Source organism: Heterocephalus glaber, unplaced genomic scaffold (assembly GCF_053883595.1).
Source record: "Heterocephalus glaber isolate CG9 unplaced genomic scaffold, H.glaber_assembly_v1.0 deba00001446, whole genome shotgun sequence".
Taxonomy (NCBI): Eukaryota; Metazoa; Chordata; class Mammalia; order Rodentia; family Bathyergidae; genus Heterocephalus; species Heterocephalus glaber.
Genome location: NW_028258298.1, coordinates 9649786 through 9676919, shown reverse-complemented (window position 1 = coordinate 9676919; position 27134 = coordinate 9649786). Strand labels below are relative to the sequence as shown.

General features: G+C 45.4%; 1 protein-coding gene across 17 annotated transcripts in view; it reads left to right on the top strand.

Annotated features, from left to right (window-relative positions):
• St3gal4 (ST3 beta-galactoside alpha-2,3-sialyltransferase 4) overlaps window positions 1–27134 on the top strand; it is a 50528-nt gene that overhangs the window by 13164 nt on the left and 10230 nt on the right. For 5 of the 17 annotated variants that reach the window (XM_087214249.1, XM_021242788.2, XM_021242787.2 and 2 more), the window contains 5 exons: window positions 3364–3413; window positions 23869–23944; window positions 24224–24332; window positions 24645–24725; window positions 24916–25013. In XM_087214249.1, coding sequence (XP_087070375.1) covers window positions 23929–23944; window positions 24224–24332; window positions 24645–24725; window positions 24916–25013 — 304 coding nt within the window. In that variant the 5' untranslated portion in view covers window positions 3364–3413; window positions 23869–23928. The remainder of the gene's footprint in view (window positions 1–3363; window positions 3414–23868; window positions 23945–24223; window positions 24333–24644; window positions 24726–24915; window positions 25014–27134) is intronic. The other 12 variants (XM_013078827.3, XM_013078829.3, XM_087214250.1 and 9 more) reach the window with 3 other exon arrangements.

Here is a 27134-nt window from a genome sequence, read left to right as displayed (position 1 = left end):
GGATTACAGATGTGCACCACCATGCCTAGCTCAATGGATTTTTCTACTTTACTGTAGTTCAAAAGTAATGCACATTCAGTAGAAACTGTACTTAGAATTCTGGCTTTTGTTCTTTTTCTGGGCTAGCAATATGGAGTAGGATTGTCTTGTGAAACTAGGCAGTGGGAGCAAGCTGCAGCTTCCAAACAGTCCTAAAATCACAAGGATGAACCAGTGATACTCTACAGTCGATTGGTGTGCTAAGCTGTGGTACTGGGTAGATTAGAGGCAGTGAGCACAGTTTCCACTTATAATATTTTCAGGTGACAAGGGGCTTCTTGTGAGCCGAAGTGCATCTCTGTCTGCCCTGGAGAGCACATGACCCGCAGAGTGATGAGGGGCTTCTCAGAGAGGGGCACTGCCTGTGGACAGTGGAGAGGCAGTGTCAGGGTCGGGGTCCCATGTCTGACCCAGGCTGAGAGGATTGTGGTCTGAGAGGATAGCAGGTCAGGTGGAATTGGCTAGGGCCTTGGTGCTGTACCAGAAAAGAGAGGCAGAGGGTAACTTCCCAGGTGCCACCCCTCCCCCTCCCCAACCCCGCAGGGCCAGTGAGTGCCCAGGCTTGGCTGTGTTCTTAGGCAATGGAGAAGGTGAATGGTGTCCTTGGGGCTCTGGTCCCCTCAGCTCCTCCTAGGTAGAAAGAAGTGGCACGCTTCATCTGTACATAGGAATAAAAGAGTACTACCACATAAAGCAGTTTAAAATTTAACTTCAGTTATGAACAATAGCTGTGTAACTGCTTGAGGACTTTTAAAAAATTAATCCAGGGCTGGAGATGTAGCTTAATGGAAGAGCACAGGGGTTAGCATTCACAAGGCCCTGGGTTCAATCCCCAGCACTTCGAAACTGAAGGAAAAAAAAACCTCAGAATAACCCAGTGGTGTCAGTCCTCTGCTAATACCCCCCACCCCGAGCCTTCACAAAACCTGTAATACACTCTAGGACCCTTGGGGTGACCTACAGTGTCCTCCACCACCTGGCCCCTGTGGCCTCCCCACACAACTTTTGGTCCTTCCTCAACATCTTCGACCACATCAGACCCGGTTTCTTACATCTGACAAGCATAGGGTCTTTCCATTTCTCTCAGTCTGCAACCTTCTGTCCCCACTCCCTCTGGTCCTTGTGTGGCTGCCTTTCATGTAAGTCTCAGGACAAAACCAGCTTCTCAGGTGGTTCTAACCATCTGGTCACGAAAGAGCTTCCTGGCTCGGTGTAGTGGCACGCACCTATAATCCCAGCACTCTGGGAGACTGAGGCAGGAGGATCCCAAGTTTGAGCCCAGCCTGGGCAACTGAGTCACTTAATGAGAACCTGTTTGCAAATAAAAAAAAAATAAAGAGAGGTGGCTGAGGACGTAGGTCAGTGCAAAGGCCCTGGGTTCCATGTCCAATGTCACTAAAAAAAAAAACCATACTTCTTGATCACTCCATCCCACTTCCCTGAGATACTGTTTGTTATTATTATATGGTTCCCATAATCTCTTCTCTGTTTGTCACATGTCCGTTCCTACGTGGGTATAAAGTCCACAGTGTGGGCCCATCACTGTTTTTACTGTACTGTAGCAGTTTGTAAAGCAGTCCATTGCATGCAGTAGGTCCAGTTGGCTTCTAGTTCTGCTTTATGTCCAGCCTCACTCTTTTTTGAGGGGTCTGGGGTCCCCCCAGTGTTGGAACAGGGGTATTATTCCCGACGAGCAGGTGAAGGGATGGTTGTGTTGCCCCTGGCTCTCCTGGGGCCGCAAGGTTAGCTGTCTGGGTGACCTTCCTTTAGAGCTATGACCAGATACCCTAGAAACAGGAAATTAGTCCAGCTGGACCGAAGATGGCAGAAGTTAGTCCCTCAGGAACCACTTCACAAAGGTGTCCTTGTGAGCACGAGGGGAAGTGACACATAGATGGATGAACACAGGTGGACTGTTCCCCCAGCTTCTCCAGGGCTGCTTGTGGGTCTGCGCACACCCAGGTCTTTGCATGGGGCTGTGTTCACCTTGCAGAGGAGAAGAGGGAGGAAAGTGCTGTGAATGGTGTTGGTAGTATCGCACACTGGGCTTTTGTGTGAAGAAAATGGGACCTTTTCTGGCCAGGTGTAGTGATGCACACCTGTAATCCCAGCACTCTGGGAGGCTGAGGCAGGGAGACCAAAGTTGGAAACCAGCCTGGGCAACTTAACAACTTAGTGAGAACCTGTTAACAAAATTTAAAAATTGAAAAGGCTGTGGACATAGCTCATTGTGAAGGCCCTGAGTTCAGTCCCCAGTAGAAAGAAAGAAAGAGAAAGAAGGAGGGTGAAAGAAAGGGAGGGAGGGAGGAAGGGAGGAAGGAAGGGAGGGAGGAAACAGGGAAAACAACCTTCCCATGTAGGCACAAGCACTCTAACAGGGCATATGGTTTGGCAGGCAGAAGGAGGGACCAGCTGTGCTCTCCACCCTGGCCAGCTGTGGGTGCCCTATGTATATACTGTTCTGATCCCTGTCCTTGGTGTGGGACACAGAAGGGACAAGGGCAGATCTGTGAGAGGTAGGTGATGCCTGCTTTTTGGTCTGAGATCAGCTGCTTCCACTTCAGTAATGATTCTTGGAGCTGCCTTTCCAACCACCTTCCAACGCAGTGCTGTGTTTTTATCCCAGTTTGCTTGAGAGAAAGCCTGAGATGTGAGAGGTGGCATGGCCACAGGCACACAGCTGATTGTTGAACTGGAATTCAGGTCCAGGTGTATGAGACTCCAGCTTCTACCTTCCCTCTAAGAATTCTCTTCATCAAGTTTTCCAATGAAAGTGTGTTGCATGATGCTCAGTGGTTTAAGAAAGTTAAACAGCTAGATGTGGTGGTGCACACCTGTTATCTCACAGCTTGGGCGGCCAAGGGAAGAGGATCTTGAGTACAAGGCCAGCCTTGGCTATATAGCAAGTTCAAGGCCCCTCTGGAACAGGGAGACCCTGTCTCAACACACATATGCATACATGCATGCACGCAGGCATGCACGGGAAAAGGTTAAACAATGCAAAGCGTATATGATTAAAGTTCCATTGCAGACTTCTGTCCTCCAGGGCTGGACTGCCCTCTAAAAGGGAACCACCTTTTCTCTTCCCCTACACCCTCCTGAATGAATTATTCATGTACAGATTTGTCTATGTATGCCTATAACACTTTTGTTAAAAGTACATTTGGAGATACACAGAACAATGTTTTCCACCTGGCTTTTAAAATGTAATTGTGTGTTTTAGAGATCACTTGCTATCAGAAGCATAGATTTGCACCCTTCTTTCCTTGGCTGAATAGTGTTCCTTGTTTGTGCTCTGATGTGTTTTGTTTTGTTTTGGTACAGGGATCGAACTCAGGACCTTGCGCTTGTGAGGCAGGCATGGTGCCACTGAGGTAAATCCCTGGCCCTGATTTTTTTTTTTTCTGGTACCAGGGATCAAACTCAGGACCTTGCACTTGCCAGGCAGGCATGGCCCCTTCTGTTGTATTTAAATGCAAAGATTTTCAAGTTGTTTCCATCTTTTACTGTTATAAAAAGTTCTGTGAAGCTGGATGTAGTGGTGCATTGGACGCTGAGGAAGGAGGATTACAAATTCCTAGTCTCAAAAAGTGAAGAAGAAGAAAAGAGCTGAGGGTGTAGCTCAGTGGTAGAGCACTTACTTAGCATGGTCAGAGCTCTAGGTTTGATCCCTAGAATCACAAAAAAATGCCTTGGTATAGATCTTGATAATGTAGAAGACTTGATAGATAATATAACAGTAGAACAAACCTCTGGCAGGGGAATTCCTGGGGAAAGGGGGTGTTGATGATGTACTGCCAAATCCCCTCCTATGTAGTTGACCTTCACTTCTACTATGTATCTGTGAGGCACCTCATTTCCCCACACTCTGCCAGCACCGTGTACCTCTGGACTCTTACACTTTGCTTTTAAATCAGTGCAAAAATGGTGTCTCAACCATGCTGGGATTCTTGAATGTATGTAACTGTCTTCCTGTGTGCCATTTACATTTCTTTATGATAAGCTATATATTCATGTCCTTGATCTACTTTTAAATTTGGTTTCTTGGTTTTTTTCTTTGTGATTTGCCTACATTATAGGCTAAGAGAATTAACTGGTCTGTTATGCTCTATGTATGTTACAAATATTTTTTCATAGATGGTTGTCCTTTATTCTCAAATTTTATATATATGGATATGTCCCATTTATTCTTTTATGGCCTCTAAATTTATATTTCTTTAAAATCTCTATTGCTTCTTTTCAATATAAAAATATTTCAAAAGCCAGGCATAGTGGCACACACCTGTAGTCTCAGTGCCTGAGAGAGATCAGCGCTTGTGAGGCTGAGATAGGAGGATTGCCATGAGTTTAAGGCCAGCCTGGGATACATAGAGTTCAAGGCCAACCTGGACTGTATAGCAAGACCCTGTCTCAAAAAACAAAACAAAACATTGGCTGTACTTCTATGTTTTATTCTTTTATCATATACATAAGCACACACAATTTACACATGTGCACATACAGTATTTTTGGGAGTTCATACTGTATGTATCTTCCTATAACAGTTTAAACAGCTTAACACCGCATTTTCAGGTGTATTCAAAATGATCCATGTAGGTTAATTTCTTTCATTTCAATGATTCTGTAGTATTCAGTTGTGTGGACACACCACAGTTTATTTAGCCATCCCTCTACTGATGGATATTTGTCTCCATATTTTGCTATTTCACTAAGTAAACATCCTTGAATGGTGTATACTCACAGGAGGGAGGGTTGCACTGGAGTGTACCCAAAAATGGGTACAGATTGTAAAGTGTATAAATCTTCAGCTTCTTCGATAATGGGAAGTGGTCTTTTAAGCTTTTATATCAATTTGTATTCCCATCAGCAATGTGTGAGAGATGACATTTGGGTTTAAAGTATCCATTTCCTGCTCACTGGTATCTTTTCATATGTTTGTTACATGTGTGGGTTTCATCTGCAAAATTATCTTTTTGTGTTGTGTATATGTGTCCATCATTTGTTTGTAGGGTTGTTTTTGGGGTTGCTGGGGCTTGAACCCAGGGCCTTGTGCATGCTGAGTATGCATTCTACCATGGAGCTGCAGCCCCAGCTCTGCTCCTGATTTTTTTTTTTTTTTTTTTTTGGTACCAGGGATCGAACTTGGGACCTTGAGCTGGCGAGGCAGGTGGTGGAACCACTGAGTTAAATCCCTGGCCCTTTGCTCCTGATTTTAAAAAATTATGGTAAAATACACAACCATAACATTATATTTTAATCTTGATTGATTGTTTTTAAGTTCAGTTGAGTACCTTCATACTGAGCTATCTTTGTCACTGCCATCAGTCGTCACAACACTTTCCACCTTGTAAAATTGAAATTGTACTCCTTAAACAACTCCCTGAGTCCCTACCCACCCTTTCTGTCCCTGGCAACCACAGTTTTACTGTCTCTGTGATTTGAATCGTCTAGTATTTGTCTTTCTGTGACTGTCTTATTTCACTTTGCATAATGTCCTTGAGGCTTGTCCATTTTGTAGCAAATGTCAGACTTTGTTTTTTACAGTAGAATATTATTCCGTTTTATGTATATGCCACATTTTGCTTATCCACATGTCCCTCCGTGGACACTTGGTTTGCTTCCACATTTCAGCTCTTGGGACTAATGCTGCTAAGGACAAGGGTATATGATTATCCCTTCAAGATCCTAATTTCAGTTCCACTCAGAAGTGGAATTGCTGGATCAAACTGTGTCCTTTGTTTTTCTCTTTCTTTCATTGTGTTCTTTTCTAATTTTGGGGGTTACCGATACAGTAAAGTACTTGTGGATCATATGTGTCTGTGACTTGTTCAAGGCTTGAACCCTTGAGCACAGTGCACTGCTGAGTAGAGGAGCAGCTTCAGAAGGGTCTGTTCTAAAGAGGGCAGTGCTTAGGAGAAAGCTCCACAATAGGTATTGGGGCACACACCTGTAATCTCAGCACTTGGGAGGCTGGGGCAGGAGGATTGCTGTGAGTTCAAGGCCGGCTGGAGCCACAGAGTGAGTTCAAGGCGAGTGTAAACTACCTAATGAGACCATGTCTGAAAAACACCAAAAAAGGGTGTGTCTGTAGTATTTGAAATTGATGAACTTTCTGTTCACAGTTGTTTTACTTATTTGCTCAAGTGAACAAATAATAATTTAGAAGTCCATTTATTCAGGTATTTGTCAATTTCCTGTCACGTACCAGGCATTCAATTTGGTATTAGAGACACTATGAGCGCAGAAAGTCCCTGTTTTCCTGGGGCACAGTCTGGTGGGCACTTGCAACAGTGTGGTATAACTGCCATCACGGAAATGAGCAGGGTGATGTGACAGAGATGGGCGTGGGTGTGACGAGCGAGGCTCCTGGCATTTGGGTAATCCAGAGGAAGTTGTGGCCAGGAGGTGGGAAAGCCAGAAGGGAGGTCTGGTACGGGGTCCCAACCACCAGTGCAGATCCTCTTCCCTGACAAGGACCCAAAAGTGAGATTTTGGGCTCTGATGCCTGACTCTGCCCATTCTCAAATTAGTGTGTGTGTGTGTGTGTGTGTGTGTGTGTGTGTGTGTGTGTGTGCATGTGTGAACATGAAAGCTGGAAGCCTTACTTTGGGGAGGGAGGACGTGTTTAGCAAATGCTAATGAGACCCAGGTTATCTGGGACTTTCTCAGCTCAGGAGATAGTTATATATAGTGTAAGATTCACAGTTTTAATTTTTGGTCAGGGACAGATAGATTGCTAGTGTTTTTAAGAATACTTTCATTCACACACACGCACACACAAACACACATTTCATACAGTAGCAGTTTCTGGGCTGCAGGTGTTTCTTGAGGATGGAGTACTTCTGATTACTATTCTGAGCACTTCCCGTGTGCCCCACTTACATTATCTGTCACCACCGTGACGCAACTCTGCCTTCATTTTGTAGATAAGGAGCCAGAGGCTTAGTGATGGTAAATCACATATTTTATAAGGCACAATGGCAAGTGTCAGTCCCAGTAGGCCCTCCCCAGGGCATAGCTCTTGGCCAGAGGAGGTGACAAAGCCCTGATCAGTTCCATCTGACCTGTCCACCCCACAAACATGGCTGCCCACCCAGGTAGGTTTTGGGAGGCATGCAAGAGGTGGCCCCCCTCAGGGAATGGGGCCAGATGCCTGGGTCAGGAGGAAGTTTAGTCAGGGTTGTGGAGACCTTAGGCCAGCTGGCAGCCTCACCTTGAACTGTGCTTCCATCCCTAGGGCCCAGGAGGAGTGGAATGGGGCTGGGAGTAGGGGGTTGCGCCTGCAGTAGGAAGAGGTCTTCTTAACTCTGCTGTGTTAAGACCTTAGGAACACAGGGTGATCTGCATCATAATGACCGAGGTTCCTCCCCTGCCAGTGCGGACCCCAGTCTAGACTTTTTGAAGTGGACCATAGGAAGTAAATGGAGTTTATTCAGCCAACCCAGCTGCTTTCAGTGGGCACATGGGATGGGCACCCCTCCCTTTGAGGCACAGAAAACCTGAGCTAGGAGAGATCTTTAAGACTGTCTATCCTAGTGCTGTCCTATAGATATAGAATGGAAGCCAGAAGGGCAAGACACGTGTATAATTTAATTTTTTCCACCCCAGTACTGGGAGTTGAACCTGGGGCCCTTTACACTAAGTTGCATCCCCAGTTCCTTTTGATTTTTTATTTTGAGAATAGGGTCTCACTAAGTTGCCCAGGCTGGGCTTAAACTTTTGATCCTGCTTCAGTCTCCCAGACTGCTAAGATGACAGGTGTGCGCCACTGTGCCCAGCTAAAATTAATTTTAAAACATTATAATTTAGCATTTTCAAAAAACTAGAGGTGAAATTAAATTTCCTATTTTAACACAGTATAGCCAAAATCTTATCATTGCAATGTGTGATCAGTAGAAAAAATTATTAAGGTGATATTTAGTTCTTGCTGTTGCTTGTACCAAGTCTTTGAAATCCAGTGTGTGTTTCTGTATATGGCACTTGTCGGTGTGGCTCAGCCATGTTCCAAACATTTGTCAGTCACTTGGGGTAGGGGTCATTAGGTGGGCTGGGGCAGGGCTGGCTGGTGCAGTCCAGTTTTCAGAGGAGGCATCTGGCAGCAGAGGAGGGAGGGTCTGGCCAAGGTAGTGGCCAGCTGTGTACCAGCCCCAGACTCCAATGCCTGTAGTCCCAGATCCTTGGGGTGACTGCATCACTTCTGGATGGGAGGTGTTAGGAGGGACCTGGGGCAGATCCAAGTGGGCACCAGATTCCCCTCTACTTGTCCTGGGCCTGGCCTGTTCTCCTGACTCCCACCCTGCCCCACATAGGCTTGTTTCCTAACCCTGAGAATGGAATTCAAAGTGTCTGCCACTGCAGGCAGGCGCAGAAGCATGACTTTCAGATGCCTTGGTGGGTCTTGTGACTGGTCGCTGATGAGCGGGTGATGCAGCAATTCTCTGCGGGAGGGTCCAGTCAGGGCCCTTGGAGGGCCTGTGGAGCACGAGGGTGAGAACAGAGAGAGCCTTGTGGCTGCAGTGAGAAATTGGCTCCATCTGCTCAGAGCTTGGATGGCTTTAGAGACACCCCACCCTCCCACTGGTGGCCTCCAGGCATCTGGTCAGTTACCACACCCTCCACTGTGTAAGGAGCCTGGGAGAAGGCAGCACCCCTTCCCACAGGCACGATTGCTCCACACCTTGGTGGGGTGAGGCCACCTTGTCCTGGCAGTGTCTGGCGGGGCTGCACCAGAGATGCTGAGGAACCTCACCAGTTGCTGCTGCTGCTTCTACCCTTGTCCACCTGTACTCTGACAAGGCCTCTCTGATGAATAGATCCATTGTGAATTCAGCAAAGTTTTGTTTAGAGCTGACCATGTGCCTGGCATCATTCTAGACATTGGTGTCACAGTGGGGGCAAAACCACAGTCAGATCTTTTCCACCAAGGGAGGGCAGTTTGCAGTATTGGGTGTGGGGGGAATGCTGCTGGGAGGTGGAGGAAGGGTGTGAAGAGCTAGATGAATAGTATCCCCACCTGGGTCTAAAGGAAAAGCATTCCGGGCTGAGGGAGCAGAAAGTACAAAGACCCTGAGGGAGTGCAGTGCTGGCCGTGCACATCCCTGTAGGATGCACATCTGTGCACATCCATGGGTGAGCTGACGAGCCCGCAGAGGCACTTACACAGAAGAGTGGTACAGATGGAAGCCTCCTGGGGGACTCAGATTGATGCACTCAGGTGTACTAGGAGCCCCACTTCCCTCGATGCACCCAAGGGCAGTGGGGGACTTTCTAGTTACTCAGAGTCCAGGGAGATGCTCCTTCCTGGGATGGTGTTACTAGAGGCAGAGGGCCTGAAGGTCAGGGTGGAACAAATATGCCATATATTTCAGCTATTACCAAGAGATGTAATTTATCTTTACTATTTATAAAATAGTGCTACCTTCTAGATCCTATACTAGAATCTGGAGATTTAAAAATAATCCCCTGACCAGAGGTCATAGCCTAATGGGAAAGATATAAAAGCATACAATTTTATAACATAAAATTACATCTGTGATAAAGCATTTTTTATTTCCCGGTACAGTTACACCTCCGTTTCAAATGGCTCTAAGCTCAAACTTTCATGACTAGAATAACAAAGTTTGGAAAAACTCAGCTCAGTCTTTGTAGCTTTGCTCAATAGTCGAACCAAAAATCTGACTTGAAAAAACCTGTACGGGCCAAGAGTGAGTCATTCATTGCATCTTACTGCGTGCACAAAGGGGCAACACTAGTCTAAGCACCGCTCTCGCCCAGACAACACGTAGTGCTTTTGTTATTGTGTTCAGATATTCATCATTGTGCTGTGTGTGTGTGTGTGTGTGTGTGTGTGTGTGTGTGCATGCAAAATATTGCAACCATGGTTCCAAAGAAAGTTAGTGATACCGGCAGTAAAACTAAGAGGAAAACACAACCATGGTAGAGTTAAAGAAAGAAATCATGAAATTTGTTAAAGTCCTGGAAAAATGAATTTAAAGTAATTTTGGGCCTTGGAACCAATAATTTGATTTTCCCATATTTCTTATGGGAAAAATATGTTCAGTTCTGGAACTTTTCCGTGTTCAAACACGAATTTGGAATGAATTGAGCTTGACAACCGAGGTGTCACTATAGTCTGATTGACTCTCTGTATAAGTCAGTCTCCAGTGGCAGAGGTCATAGAACAGTGGGCAAGACATAAAAACCAGTAACTACATAGCACAAAATTATATCATCTGTGAAGTTCTGGAATTGTTACCATGGCTGATGGGTTCTCTCCTGGACAAGTTTCTAGGTTCTTGTGCCCGAGGGAGCAAGAATTGCATGTGGCATTCGACATAAAGAAGCAGAAGTAAAGTGTGATGTATACGACAGTATGCTCAGGCTCACAGTGGTGGAAAGGAAATGGGATGAGCCCTGAAGGCATAGAGTTTAGGGCTTTAAAATGTTGCACCGGGTCTAGGGTGGTTCTCATGGGGTCCTCCAGACCATGACTGACAACACGATTGACAGGGCGCTGAGTCATGTCATCTTGTTTACTGAACATGTCCCTTCCCATAATTCACTCTGTTATAATTGGATGAGTGTGATGCAGTCCATATGCATGAGCCTTCAATGAGCTCCATGTGAAGAAAGGTTACTGTAGACCAGTGGTGGCACACCTGTGCCACGAGTGCTGCAGTGGGCTGTTTGTTTGTTTTTCGGTACCCGGGATTGAACTCGGGTCTTTGCGCTTGCTCAGTAGGCGGCGAAACCACTGAGCTAAATCCTCAGCCCTACAGTGGGCTGTTTGTATCATTGAAAGTTCCAAAAGGTTCGCCCTCACTGCAGTAGATCATGCTGGAGAATTTGGCATGCATGTGTTCTGGTTTGGGATTTCAGAATTTTCCAAGGTGGACTCAGGTCTTTTTCTTATCTCTGCCTGTAGGTAGTAGGCTTTAGGACAGAGGTCAGGGAGGTTGGGCCTGGGGTATTGCCTAGGTTCAGGTGAGTGGAGGGTTGTGGTCCCAAAGCCCCAGATGTACTATCTATATTATACTCAAGGTATAAACTATTTTTATTTACTTATTTTGCAGTACTGGGTGTGAAACCCAGGGTCTTCACACTGAGCTACATCCCCAGGCCCATTTTTTTTGGTACTGGGGATCAAACTCGGGACCTTGTGCTTGCAAGGCAGATGCCAGAACCACTGAGCTAAATCTCTGGCCCCTTATTTATTTATTTTTTGAGACAGAGTCTTGCTGTGCAGTTCAGGCTGGCCTTGAATTTGCTGTGTACCCCACTTTGGCCTTGAATTCAGAACTCATGTGATCCTCCTGCCTCAGCCTCCTGAGTGCTAGGATTACAGGTGTGCTCCACCAGGCCTGGAAAATACAAGTTATTTAGAAATATCTGAAAAAAACATCATAGGGAAGAGGCCATTTGAGGTGGACACAGGAGTGGGATCATCCAGGCAGTCGGGGTGGAGCGAAACTAGTATAGTGCCACAGACTGAATCATCCAGGCTGAGCAGTTTGTTTGGTTTATAGCTCTGGAGGCCGGGAATCCAAGATGGAGGGGCTGCATCATCCCATGGGGAAGTGGATGGGCAAGAGGCTGGGACAGAACCACCCTTTTATGAGCCCACTCGGGTGATAACGAGTTGACCTGATCACCTCTTAAATGCCATACCTCTCAGCACAGAGCAGTGAGGATCATTCCTAACTCATGAATACATGAAGGACTCATTCAAACTAGAGCAGCCCACCCCAGCCCTGTGCATGTCCTTCTCACAGGAAGACTGCAGTTACCCCGCCCCAGACCCTCAGCATGTTAATTGGATCCAGAAGTCCAAGTCTAGAGTCTCCTGTAAGTCAGATAAGGGTGAGGAGGCTCAAGCCAGTTCCTTCCAAGGCAGATTCCTCTTAAGTTGGGAATGTCCCATTGAACAAGTTATCTACTCCTGCTCTACAGAGGTGGGAGAGGTTCCCATCATTCCAAAAGGGAGAAGTAGTTAAGAAGAGAGGAGTAACTGGTCCTGTGTAAATCCAAGACCTGCCAGGGACAATTTAAACCCTAAAACTCCAGAATACAGGGGCTGGGGATTTAGCCCAGTGGTTCCAGCACCTGCTTCAAAAGTGCAAGGTCCCCAGTTTGATCCCCTGTACCAAAAAACAGAATACTGAGTCTGCCTTTTGTCACTCTGAGTGAAGATGTGAGGCCCAGAGCCATGGCATCCTCACCCTTGAGGCACTGCAGACTGAGCATTGGAGTCTCGAAGGCTGAAGTTGCATCCAGAGGCTCCATAGTTCTGGGGTCTAAGGGATGACCCCACCCCAGGGTGCCACCAGGTGCTGGGGACTTTTACTCCACTGTTCAAGCTGTGCGTTGCCTTATTAGGGGGCTTCTTACAGTGGCTGTGTAACCAGCATTCCAAAATGGAACTTGAAAAGTTAGTTTCTTTCTTTCTTTAAAAATTTTCCTGTACTGAGGATTGAATCCAGGGCTTCGTGCATTCTAGGTAAGCACTCACTACTGAGCTCCATTTCCAGCCCTTAAAAGTTGGTTTCTTTCCCTTTAGAGACAAGTGACATAAGCAGCTTCCCCCACACTCCCCAGCCCAGGTGAAAGTACAGAATATGCAGATGCTGACCCCAGGAGGTCTACAGCCCAGTTTCCTTTGGGCTGGAAAGGGGACAGTGAACTAAAGATTAAAGATGGCTAAAAGTGTGAAGTGAATGTGCAGACTCTGGTCGGTGGTAGTGGTGTTCTGGTGAGGTGAGGGCCTTCACCATCTGCGGCCATGTGGACCTGTTGCAGGTCATTTGGGGGCCCTGATGGGGGCGAGAAGAGATTCAGAGGTAGAAAAAATTCCCAACCTTTGTTTTGGTTTGTTTTGATATACTTTTGTTTGGTTTTGTTTCTTTTATCTTTTTCTGCTTCTGACCCCCTTTATTCTAGGATGGGCAGCAGGTTTCATTGCCATCTAGAATGATGAAGCCATTTGGAGCTTTGTTCTGAGGCTTCTTTGTGAGCCATCATGTAGCCCAAGGTTTTGGAACCATCTGTCCACAAAAAATTTGGATTGAGAGGTTTTAAGAGGCTAAAGATATCGCTGGTGGCCACTTCCAGTGCACGCTCACGGTTCCTATTTTTTTCTTTTTCTTTTTTTTTTTTTTTTTGGTACTGGGGATCGAACTCGGGTCCTTGCGCTTGTGCAGCAGGTAGTGAAACCACTGAGCGAAATACCCAGTCCAGTTGCTGTTTTTTATAACTTTACACATTCAGAGAGATCAGATGCCACATTTAAAAAATTTCAGTGCTGGGGACTGTTGAGTTCTGGAGGTCTGAGTCATATTAGATTGGCAATAAAATAATTTCTCAGCGTGCAGATATTAGGACTTTGCAATCTTGTACAATAAAGGAGGCAGGCACAGAGTCCACATCTGCTGTTGTCAAATTGGACCTCTGCATACAGAGGTCACTGGAGAGTACTCTGGGAGTGACGTATATCTTTATTAAAACAACTTAAACATTAACCAGAAAAAGGTGACCACAGAACTTTGAAAGCAGCCCCATCTTAATACAATTAGTTCCTCCACATGTCTTAACTTTATCAGTCATAAGTTTACCTTTGGTTTTTAATTTCCAGACTTTGATTTAAAATTGCATATTCACCTTGAACCGTACCTTTAAACTTTCCCTACCTTTAAACTTGCCTTTTCCACAGGCTCAGCATCTGTTACACAGGTAGCCCTTTACTAGGCATCAAAAATAAATCGTTCATTTTGTCCATCCACCAGAAGTTTCCGGCTTGCTTAAAAAGAAAGTGTAATCCATACTTGACCTGGCCGAACAAATAAAATTGGTAATATCAATTAAAAAAAAACAAAAACAAAAAACCACTGGTGCTTCTGAGGAGCACTTCGGTAAACTCAGCTGCTTTGCAGCTCTGTAGGAAAGGTTTAGTTACTTGTGACTTAGAAAAAGGTGATTTAAGGGCTGAGGATGTAGCTCAGTGGTGCCACGCCTGCCTGGAAAGCACAAGGTCCTGAGTTTGATTCCCAGTTCCAGAAAAAAAATAAACAAAGAAAAAGGTGATTTTTATCATGACACACCATGGCCTGTGAAAGTGAAAGCACACTCTGATTTAAGATTCTTTGGAAGCCATTGTTTTTTGGTACTGGGGATCAAATTCAAGACCTTGCGCTTCCAAGGCAGGCACCGGAACCACTGAGCTAAATCCCCAGCCCGTGTGGTTTTTTTTTTTGTTTTGTTTTGTTTTTTTTGTACCAAGGATTGAACTCGGTACCTTGTACTTGGGAGGCAGGCAGCGGAACCACTGAGCTAAGTCTCCAGCCCTTCCTTGAAATAACTTTGGCTGAGATGATTTTCTGGATTAGGGACAGATACAAGCAAGAGCCTTCTGTACCTGCTGACCATGCAGCTACTTGACTAAAGTCAGTGAATTTATTGGGGTTTACATTTTCCTTCATTTTAGGTAACAGTCCTCTTAACCCCATTGTGTTTAAAAATATTTGTCAAAACTTGTTTGCTGAAAATTGTTTTTTGTTGCCTGCCACCTCCATTTTTTAACTAGAGAAATGGAGAAATTTGACTATGGATGGTTTGCCTTTGTGTTTTTCTTGGTGGGGAGAATATTGTTCCTCAACTGGTTTCTTTTTTTGTACTAGAGGCCTTGAGCTATAGAGTCAGGATAAGATGTGTAAACTTCTGACCAGCTACATCTAAATTTAAGCACAGTGCAAAATGTCTTAAAATCTCAAGTAAGAGCTTTTCAATTGGCTGAGACTTCTAATAAGTTAAGGCAAAAAAAAAAGCTTCGGAAAATTCAAATTCAGAATAATGAGACAAGCAATCTCCTTAGAGATGTATATTTCTAACCTTGCTACAACCTGGAATCCTGCCTCACATGGGCAAATTTAGGATTAAGTGATGCTTAGTTAGGACTGTAAAAAGGAAAACCATGGTAAGAGTGTAACTTTGTTTTATGTGTGTTGGCATGAATGTGTGAGTTCTATGTTATGGCCTTTGTGTGCACTTATGTTTCTATATTATTTAGATGGCACCAAAAAGTTTTCATTTTTATTTATTTTATTTATTTATTTTTTGGGTACCGGGGATCAAACTTGGGTCCTTGCACTTGAGCAGCAGGCGACAAAACCACTGAGCTTAAATCCCTGGCCCACCAAAAAATTTTTAAAAACAGTGATCAATAACTAAGAAAGCATAAACCCAAAAGCTGTTTTGTTCACATGCTTCAAAGAAATGTTTTGAAAGATAACAGATGTCCACTGCTAACATGCATTTTGCTTGTGTTGGGCCATGAGAATCATATTATAGGTATTTGACTTTAGGAAAAATTCAGTTTCCCAAAGGTTATATAGATTAGCAGGGCATGATGCTGCATGCCTGTAATCCTACCACCTGGGAGGCAGAGGCAGGAGGGTGAGTTTGAGGCCAACCTGAACTACATGGTGAAACCCTGTCTCAAAAAACAAAGACAAGGCCAGGGATTTAGCTCAGTGGTTTCGCTGTCTGCTGCGCAAACTCGAGGACCCGAGTTCGATCCCCGGTACCAAAAAAAAAACCAGACAAGATTAAAGAGCATGAAAGGAATATAACTGAAATTTTAAAGTTTGTTAGGCTCTTGCAGATTCTTGGGAATCAGAGTCAGTTGACCATTGAGATGATGTGAATATAGCACTATAAGGGGATTCTTTTATTTAAAAGTTTAAATTGTTTTACTTCTCAAGAAAATGTTATGTAGCAATAGTCATTGTCTCACTTTTCTTGTTGCTAATGATATAGGAGAAATAATATAATTCCCAGCCTGCTAGATGTCAGATAAGCCTAAGCTTGTGTTCCCTGAAACTAAAAATGAATTCTAAGGATCAACGGAGGTTAAGAGTAGGAAAAATTTATTGAGAGAAATAGCTCCTGAGAGACAGGAGGAGACCTGAAAGTGGGTTGCCAATGAGCCCACTTCTCAAAGGAAGTTCTATAAAGCAAAATCACAAAGTGGGTACAATGTGGGTCAAAACTATAATCAACCAATAAAATTGCAAGTATAGTGGCTTAGGTAATGTTGTTCCAATGAGGAAGCAGGTCATGTACCAAGTGTACATGAAAAGAACAAGGATCTTTTTAGGAAAGGTTGGATCAGGAGGTCCTGGTCACCCACTTGGGTGACCAATTTCTAGCTAGACTTTATTGGACCTGGTGATAACAATTATAGTATAATCCAATGTATTACTTATCCCTCAGGAAGGCACGGAGGCCTGGTCATTCCATCTTTATCTTGAGGCCTGCCCTTTGACAGATGCTCCTCCAGCCACAGTTGTAATGTGTTCTCATCTTCTGACTCCCTCAAGGGCCTAGCCCTGTCTGACTGCCTATATTTTTACCTAACTTACCTGTTTATAATACTGAGACAAAATACCCAGCACCCAAAATTTTTTTTAGATAGGATTTTGCCATGTAGGTCAGGCTGATCTTGAACTCACTATGTAGCCCAGGCTGGCCTTCAAACTTACAGGGATCCTCCTGCCTCAGCCTCCCAAGTGCTGGGATTATAGGTGTGTGCCACCACTCCTGACCCAATCCCCAAATTTAAAGGAGGAAAGGTTTATTTTGGCTCACAGTTTTTAGAGGTTCCAGTCCACAGTTGACTGGCTCCAAGGCAGGGTGACATGGCAGAGAAACATCACAGAGGAGAAAGAGTTCATGGCAAGCAGAAGACAGGAGGGCAGCAAAGTAGCAAGGAAGCAGCAGCAAGCAATGACAGCAGCCCTCTTTCTATTCCTTACATTCTGTTCAGGCTACACACCCTTAAGGAAGGTAGCACTCACCCAGGGTGGGCCTTCCCATTATCCATACCCAGAACTGTGCCCCAGCAATCAATGGACTAATTTAGTAATCACACACCCTTGTCCCAGCCTTGCACACTTAATTCCAGCATCACACACTCCAGATCCAGCCGCTTCTGAAAAGCCCCACTTATTACCACATGTGGCTTTAGGAGGACATCTAGACACAATCATTATAAAGTCTGCTCCTAGTATTAGTAGAAGGGGTCTTAAAAGGCAGTATTTTGGTAGACATTGGTTAAAAGAGTTTAGGGTTTATACAAAAAATGACTTGAAGTCCCTGATGAAAAAAAATGCCTAAAATGTACCAATAAATGTTTTGCTATTTTAAAAAAATGCAAATCATGCTTTCAATGAGTTGCAGGTAAAGGTCCAGGTCTGCCTGTTTCCCATCCCTTTGGTGATCTCTGTGTCATGACTGAATCAGTCTCAGCATTGGTTTGTTTCAAAATATTCTCAAAGCTGCTTTCTTAAACTAGAGTAGTTTACAGAGTCACCTTCTACTTTGTTATTTTACTCAGCAAAAGTTGAATTAGATAACATAAATCCCCTATGATTTATTACAGTAAAGAAATGGAAGCAATTAAAAAGTTTCTGTTTATCAAACATTATCCAATGAAAGCCCATTTGTGAGCTTTCTAAGTCTGTGTGAAGGAATAGACAGTTTTGTCTTATGCGTTAACTTGTGTCTGAGTAAGCATTGCCCAGCCAAGCTGTGCTCCTTCTAATTTCCTGAAAAAGCTGCATCCACATTTACATTGGTAATAACTTCCATAATTCTGGAATGATGAAGCCAGGAGGTGCTGGTATGGGAAGAGTGTTTCTCCCTGCAGTCTTGGATCTTTCTAGATCTTCTGAGCTTTGCCATTTTAAATGCCCATGATTAGTAAAGTTCCTTTTCAAGTCTTCCAAGTGGATTCACATATGGGCATCCTTATTATCCAGGGTAGTTTGCTTTTGGTGACATGAAAAAGTGATTAAAAATAACTCATTGGGGTCAGTATAAATATTCAAGTTCAAAAGGCCCAGGAAACCCTTTGAGGATTTTTAAATAGCATTCTGTTGTAGGCATATAGATGCAGTTTTGAGATATTGACTAAAACTTTTGGGAATTTTTTCCTCAGCAAAAAAAAAAAAAAAAAAGTGTGGGTCATTAACTTGTGTTTGTCAGATCTTTTACATTTTGTGGGCGATTGTTAAATAAATATATAGATAAAACATCTAAGTTATTTATAATTAAGTTAAAGTAATAAAGACATTTGGTAACTATAAATTAATGTCTTCTTTGCTTCTTAAAAATTTATAAATAATGTATTTGAACCTAGTAAATGTATTCAGATTGTTGATATATTATATCTGTATAACTGATATAAGATCAAAAGATAGCAGATCCTTTTAATAAGTTTCAGAGTAATTATTCTAGAGGGACAATAAGGATCTGAAAACGGAGAGTTTGACAAAAGAGTTTGACTGTATATCAACTAGTTAAAAATGGGCTTTAAAGAATAAGTCTCAGGGCCGGGGATTTAGCTCAGTGGTTTTGCTGCCTGCCTTGCAGATGCAAGATCCTGAGTTCATCCCTGGTACCAAAAAAAAAAAGAAGAAGTCTCAAAGCTGGGTGTGGTGGCAAAAGTCTGTAATCCCAGCACTTGGGAGGCTGAGGCAGGATAATTCTCATGGGTTCAAGGCCAGCCTGGACTATATAGCACGTCTTCACTTCAGAAAAAAAAATGTTTAAAGGGGTGGAGATGTAGCTCAGTGGGAAGGCCCTAGGTTCAACCCCCAGTATAAAATAAAAGAAGCACTCACTTGTGGTGGGCTCTAGCTGGAATCAGGCTATTTCAGGAAAGGGAGGTGGGGGCTGCATTTGAAGTGTTTCCGAGGGTCTAGACAGTGGCCTTTACACTGGGGCTGGTTTTATAAAGCTTGACATCCTCGGTGCCTGTGTGATGCCGGGAATATGGAAGGGAGCTCAGGAAGCGTTTGTTGGAACGCACACAGTGGTAAAAACCCACACAGGTAGTGACCAGTTGGGGCGGGGCTGATGAGGGCTGGGATGGTGCAGATATGGGGTAGGGAGAAGGAGACATGCGTGTGCTTGGGACATGGTCCAGTTTAAAGAATTTAAGATCATGGGTAGGGGATTTAGCTCAGTGGTTCCACCGCCTGCCTCACAAGCACAAGGTCCTGAGTTCGATCCCTGGTACCAAAAAAAAAAAAAGAATTTAAGATCATCCAGACAGACAATTAGAAACATTGGGGTGGGATCCAAGAAATGTGGGCTAGAAATAAAGAGCTCAAAGCATCAGTGTATGAATAGTAGTTAAACCTCTGAAATGAATGAACTTGTCATGCGAAAAAGTATGGAGCGTTGTTCCCCGCAAGGTCCTGGAGAACACCAGCTTTTAAATAAAGTGTGGGGAGGGAAGCAGGCCAGCCAAGGGCCATCCAGGAGCACAGGAGGAATGAGATGGGTTTATCCTGGGTTTGGCAATTCAGAAGCCCCCAGGAGGATTTTGATGATTTCAGTGTAAAAATGAGAGAGGAGTGGGTAGAGGGCAGAGTGGAAAGCGAGGAAGAAGATAGGAAAGGAGCAAGAGGCAGGGGTATCATGAGGAGGAGACAGGCAGATACAGGATTTTGCTTTTTAGGAAGACTGGAGTGTTTAGAGGTCAGATCGTAGAAAGGGAAGGAGAGGTAGGAGATACAGAGCAGGGTGTGTCATTGAGATGGATTCTGTCTCTTTTTTATGATATTGGGGATTGAACCCAGGGCCTTTGTACTGAGCTACATTCCCAGACCCTTTGTTTGTTTGTTTGTTTGTTTGTTTTTTTGGTACCGGGGATCAAACTCGGATCCTTGCCGGATCCTTGCCCTTGCGAGGCAGGCGGCGGAACCACTGAGCTAAATCCCTGGCCCCCCAGACCCTTTTAAAAATTTTAATTTGGAGACAGGATGTTGCAAAGTTGCTCAGTCTGGGCTTGAATTTGTTATGGGGGATTTATTCTTGGAAGGTGATGAGGGAATCCTGTGTCCAAGTGGTAAGATTTGGAGGGAGAAGTGGTAGGAGAGTCTAGAGATGGCAGGCAAGCAGGAAGGTGCCTCCAGTTTTTCATTACAGAATTGAGGGGCAGTGATATTAAATGACCTAAAATCATATAAGCTCAGTCCCCAGTACCACCAAAAAAAAATCACTGAGCCATTAAGTAAACCCTGTGCTGGGTCCAGGGTGTCACACTGTGCCCTGGGGATATGTGGGTGAGGACCTGCTAGGATACCCTGTGAGTTCGGGGGTGGACAGTGACAAGTATGGTTCCTGCTCCCACGGGGCCTTATGTCTTCACCTCCTGCCTTCAGCTCTGTCCTTGGCCCAGTCCCTGGGAGTGCTCACCAGCTCACTTTAGCCAGGGACACCTTGGTTCTTGGCACAGTCAGCCCTCCTGCCCTGGGTCAGCTTTGCCTAGAAGCTGGGTGAGCTTGTGCCCTGGGCAACTGGTCACAGCGGGAGGCTGGTATACTTTGGACATGAATGCATCACAGGCTGGCTTTCCTGTGCAGGTGCCCTCTGCCACTTGCCTCTTGCCTTTCTGTACCCAGGAGCAAGGTCAGCAATGTGGGACAGTGGTAGAAGGCTTCAATTTGTCCTGAGGCAGCCGTCAACATAAGAAGCCTTGCTCCTGGCATGCCCAGTGCCACAAGCAATCCTTGTGGCTTGGCCCAATAAGAGAGGGGGCAGGCTCATCAAATCCGAACTTGGGGATGGGAGCAAGCCCTAAGCCAGTCCGCTTGCTGAGCACAACACAGCTCCTTGATGGAATAAAAACATGCTAGTACAGAACTATATTAGCAAAGAGGTCAAAGAAGAGCTGGTTGACCTGTTGCTTGGGTCCCATTAAGGCTGCTCACCTCTGACTGCCAGTCTTTTCCCTCGTGGTCAGCCAAGACTGTGGCTGAACATTTCTTTCAGTTGCTATGGAACATGTTGTATGTAGTATTCTCCATCTTGGCTGCATGTTAGAATCACAGAGGTGATTTTTGTTTGTTTGGTTTGCTTTTTACCACTACTGCTTGAACCCCTAACTAAATAAAAGTTTTGGAGAGCAGGGCCTAGACATTTTTTTAACTCTTCTGGTCCTTGCCTTGGGCAGCCAGTGTTGTGACTTACTGGTGTAAAGGGAGATGTAGTAAGGAGGAAACTCTGGGCGCCCAAGAGGATAGCAGAGGGTACAGTTGACTAATGAAATGTCAGAGCTGGAAGAACTCTGGCCCAGAACTTTGGCATCTCAAGTCTGATCAAACCCAAGGGGGCTGGCTGCAGTGCACATCCTCACGCCCCACCAATACCATTGAATTAGAACCCAGAAACTCAAATGCATTTTTTAGTACCCTAGTGATTCTCATGTTCAGCCTTTGTCATGAACATCCTCCCTAGCCAGGCGCCTATAATCCTAGGGCTCAGGAGGTTCATCACGGTGAGTTCCAAGCCAGCCTCTGCTACATAGTGAGTTCAAGGACAGCATGAATGACATAGTGAGATCTTGTCTCAAAACGAAACAAAACAAAAAAAGAAATAGATCCTCATTTTGTGGGTTTACTGTGGGCCTAAGTTAGAGACCTTATGATGCCTATATTGCTGATCTGATCAATGTATTTTGAGCAGCAGGGATCTTTTAGACTGAATTACCAGCTTGATACTCATGGAAACTGAGAGTCAGAGAGATATGATCATCCATCATGACCTAACCTAGCATTCATTCAGTGCTTTCTGATACGCACTACCAGGTAGTGTACCAAAAGTAGCCAGGTAGCACACCGGGAGCACACCAGTGGCTGGACCTGCTCCTGCCTCTCACAGAGTGTGTTCTAATGAAGGAGCTAGAGAGAATGCAGACAAGTAGGTAGCTAAACTACTTACAGGCAGATGGCTACCAAGGAGATAAAGAGGGCCAGGTGGTGAGCCACACGTTGCCCCCCCCCCCCCGTAGTTGGGTAGCACTGAGGAGTTACTAGACTCATGTGTGTAACTGGGGACTTCTGATAGCAAATCTCTAACTTTCAGGGCAGGGTGGGGCTCAGTGGTGGAGGGCTTCCCTAGAATGCTGGAGGCCCAGGAGGGCTGGACCTCTGGCTTTCCTCACTGGGCAGGACCATCTTCCAACTCCTCCCAGCTTTCCATGACTGCTGCTATCCCTACTGAGAAGTCTGCCGAGATCCCTCCCCGGCTGTCTGGCCACATTCAAGACTCATTCTGCATTGGCCTCAGAGTAGAGCCTGGGAAATGCCCCATCAGCGAGCAGAGCATAGACCCCACAACAGGATGGCACTCAGGACCATTGGCTTTGGATTTTTATCACAGACTGGCCTCATCTAGATTCTCTCCCACCCCGAGAAATGGCTGAAGGTGTTCCACTTGTCCCCAAGAAAGCACAAACACCAGTACTTCCCTCCCTCTGCTGGTCTGTCCTGAGGGTCTCCGAGTTCAGGGGTCCCAGGCCTCACCCAAGCTGACCAAACTCTCCAGGCCAAGCCCTGGACTGTGTGTGTCAACCTGGGGCTCAGGTGACTTTTCCACTCCAGATAGTTGGGGATACACAGTGGGGATGGAAGAGGCTGGCACTCAGTGTCCTGTGCCCTGTCCCATGGCTGTAGAGGGTACAGACACTTCTTTTCTTTCCTTTTTTAGGACAGGGTCTCACTGTATAGTTCAGCCTGGCCTTGAGCTCACTATGTAGCCCAGACTGGCCTCAGACTTGTGGCGATCCTCCCACCTCAGCCGCCCAAGTGCTGAGATTACAAGTGTGCACCACCACACTCGGCTAGCCGAAGAATTTTCTTTCTTTTTTAATAGCACAGTATTTATTGGTACATTTTAGTCATATGTAATGTTAACACTCATCATAGGGAATTTGCATCTGTACATGATAATCCCACCTGTTTTATCCCCTTCCCCTCCCTATGTACAAAACATTTGTTTCCATTTTTTCCTTCTAGTTTCACTTTTTTCTTGTCCCTTCCTTCCTTCCTCCCTCCTCCCTTGTGTCCCTTCCCATTTGAACATTTTCTTCTCATTTCTCAATATCTATTATACATTTTAGTCCTTTTTTCCATTTTCAGTTTCTCACACCACAGAAACACTAGCTGCAGAATTTTCTTAGGCATTGACTAACCAGTGTGCTGCTGGCTCTGTAGGTACACACAGCAGCTCATCCCTTCTGGATCTCACCCAGCCCTTACCTCAGTGACCTCTGGCCTTATCTTACCGACCAGTCCCTGGTGCTTCCGAGCTCCCCATTCTACGATCTTCCTTCACGCAGCTCACCCCACACCTTAGATGATCAGTCTTGGGCTCTGTTTGGCTGGGGTCAGAAAGGGCAGAGGGGACCTTCAAGGACCCTCTTATCCCCACTCTCACTCCCAGCTGCTGGTCTGAGCACACCTGCTGGGCTGGAGTCTTCGAAGACTGCTAATGAGAGGGGGCACTGGCCAGACCAGTGTATTAGTCTAGAAGGTACAGAGTAGATAAAACTTCACTTGAGTAAAATACAAGCCAAGCCCTGGGTTCCATCTGCAATGCCACACACACACAAAATTTGGGTGGGGGAACCTGTTGGACCCCTGGAGTTCATCTTTCCTAGGTCAAAATGCAGGACAGTGAGGGGAGCCCCACTGGAGAGGATGGGGTAGACCAGTCTGGCTTGGAACCTAATCTTTGAGGGCTGGGGCTTCAGTCTCCCTTTGTGTGGCAGGGCACCCTACCTGGATTTCTAAAATTGCCCTTGGAAGATTTAGCAGGAAGTCCGCGGCCAGAAAGGCCCCTCTGGGGATGGCTGCCCCAGGGAGTGACCTTTTGCTTCCTGGAGGAAGAAAGGGGTGGGTGGGGGTGTTTCTTGCTCTAGTGTCAGCCATAAGTGTTTGTGGAGTTGTGGAGCCAACTAGACAGACACCTGGGACTCCTACCTCCTAGGTGGCCCGAGGCAGCTGGGATGACAGTTCTCCCCAGGAACCGTGCTACCTGCTGAGAAACATGATCAGCAAGTCCCGTGAGTGTTGTCCAGGGGCCCCCCAATGAAGGATGGGCCTCCACAAGTGGTCCTCAGCAGCATCCTGGGACCCCTAGGGGGCGGTTGGAGGGTCCACCTGGAAGTTAGGGAGCCTCTCTTCATCCTGAAGGCCAGCAGACACACTCGGGTCCAAGGCCTGAGTTAGGACGCCCAGGAGAGGTCCAGGGACTGGGTGTGTCCGAGCTGGGGGCCGGAGATGCCCAGGTAGGGCAGGTGAAAAGGTGGACTGGGACTGTATCTGCCTGTTTCTGCCTCCAGCTCCTCTGTGCATGTACCCTGCAGGCTGGAAGCTCCTGGCCATGTTGGCTCTGGTCTTGGTGGTCATGGTATGGTATTCCATCTCCCGAGAGGACAGATACATTGAGTTGTGAGTGCACCTTCCATGCCCTTCCATTGGTTCTTCTCAGGGATTGGGTGGTCATGGGCAGGAGGCCTAGCAGGGAAGGAGGGTTCTGAGAGCCAGGACATGAGGGTGGGTGGCAGGCAGAGGGAGGTAGGATCTAGATGACTCCCCTGGGCCCCCATAGAGGGAATGCCAGGCATGAAAGGTTGAACTTGGGTCCTGAATCCCACCCGACAGTTCCTTCTCCAGTGCTTTGGGGTCTTTGTGCTACGGAAAGGTGCCTGGAATCAGGGCTCGGGTCTGATTGGGGCTCTTGCCTCCTCTCTCTGTCTCCAGTTTTTATTTTCCCATCCCAGAGAAGAAGGAGCCATGCTTCCAGGGCGAGGCAGAGAGGAAGGCCTCTATGATCTTTGGCAAGTAAGTGCCTGAGGATGAGGGGGCTGGGATGGAATGGGGTGTGCCATTAGTGAGGGATGCAGCCTCAGGGCTGGGAGCTGGGCCGAGCATAGAATTGGGTTAAGGGAAGTCAGACCTTGGAGGCCTGACCCGGCCCCCCCACCTGCACTGGCATCTAGATTAATCCCCTTCTCATCCCTTCCTTTTACAGCCACACCCGAGATCACCCTATCTTCCTGCAGCTTAAGGATTATTTCTGGGTCAAAACACCATCTACCTATGAGCTGCCCTATGGGACCAAGGGGAGTGGTAAGTTTCTGCCCAGGTCCATTCAGCCATGCTGGTGCCTGTTCTCTTTTTTTTGCTATTAAATTCTTTTATTGGTACATTGTAGGTATACAACACAATTGCATTTCTCACTGGGAATTGTACCTTTCATAATGCATCTTGGTTCTCATTTTTTCCCCATTCCTAGCCCTCCCTTCACGCCCTCCACCCTTCCCTATTTACAAAGACTTTATTTCCATTTTTTCCATTTCTCATCATTTTTCCTTTCCCTTCTTTCCTTTCCCCTGCCCCTCCCACTACCCCTACCCCTTTGGACCTTTTCTTCCTATTTTACATTATTGATTATTCATTCTAATCATTGGTACATTTTAGGTATACAATATAATGACATTCATCATTGGAAATTTGCACCTTTACATAGTCTCTCTTGGTTCTTATTTTTCACCCTTGCCCAGCCCTCCCTTCAACCCCTCCAGTCCTCCCTATTTACAAAGATTTTGTTCCTATTTTTCCATTTTCTCATATTAATACCATTCCCTTCTATCCTTTCCCCTAGCCCTCCCATTTCCTTCCCCGTTGCCCCTTTTCTTCCTATTTCACATCACCTATTATACATTTAGTCCTTATTTACACTTTCAGTTTCTCACACCAGAGAAACTATTTGGTATTTACACATGTGTGTCCTGTTTATTTCACTTAAGAGTATTGCCTCAATGTGCATCCACTTAGCTATAAATGTCTCTAATTTCTCATTTTTTATGGCTGAGTAGTACTCCATTTTATAAAAAAACCACATTTTCTTTATCCAGTCTCCAGTTGATGAGCATTTGGGCTGTTTCCAAGTTTTAGCTATTACAAACTGTGCTGCTATGAACATGGGTGCACATATATCACTGTGGTATGATTCTTTTAATTCTTTGGGGAAGATCCCCAGCAGTGGAATAGCGGGGTCAAATGGGACTTCCAGTCCTAGTTCTTTGAGGTATCTCCATACTGATTTCCACAGTGGTTGCACCAGTCTACACTCCCACCAGCAGTGGAGCAGGGTTCCTCTTTCCCCACAGCCCTGCCAGCATTGGTTATTGGTTGATTTCATGATAGCAGCCATTCTTTCTGGAGTGAAGTGGAATCTCAGTGTTGTTTTCATTTGCATCTCTGGAATGACCAGTGATGTTGAGCATTTTTTCATATATTTATTTGCTATTTCTACTTCTTTGTCTGAGAAATGTCTGTTCATTTCAGATGCCCATTTTTGGATTGGGTCTTTAAATTTGGGAGGTCTGATCTTTTTAAGTTCTTTATAGATTCGAGATAGTAGACCTTTGTCTGAGGAAGAGCAGGTGAAGATTTTTTTCCCACATTGTGGGTTGTCTCTTAACACTGCTGGTGGTTTCTCTTGCTGTGCAGAAGCTTTTTAATAAGAAGAGATCCCATTTGTTGATTGTTTGTGCTAGTTCACGGGCAACTGAGGTTTTGTTCATAAAATCTTTTCCTACACCGATGTCTTCAAGGGTTCTACCTAACCTCTGTTCCAACTGGTTCAGAGTTTCTATTGTAATATTTAGATCTTTAATCCATTTTGATTTTAGTTTAGTGCATGGTGAGAGATATAGGTCTAGTTTTAATCTTTGGCAAGTTGAAGCCCAATTTTTCCAGCACCATTTATTAAAGAGGCTATCTTTCCTCCAGTGAGGGTGTTTGGCTTGTTTGTCGAAGATGAGATGGCTGAGTGTGTCTGGTGTTGTTTCTGCATCTTCTAATCTGTTCCACTGGTCCTCAAGTCTGTTTCTTTGCCAGTACTATGCTGTTTTTATCACAGTAGCTTTGTAGTATAGTTGCAGGTTGGGGATTGGGATACCCCCTGCCATGTGTCTGTTACCTAGAATTGCTTTTGCTATTCTGGGTCTCTTCTTGCTCCAAATGAATTTTTGGATTGTTTTCTCGAGGTCTATGAAGTATGCTGCTGGGACCTCAATTGGAATTGCATTAAATCTATATAGCAGTTTTGGAAGTATGGCCATTTTCACTGTATTAATCCTTCCTACCCAGGAGCAGGGGATGTCTGTCCATTTTCTGATATCATCTTCAATCTCTCTTTTCAGAATGCCATAGTTTTCAGAAAAGAGGTCTTTGATTTCTTTC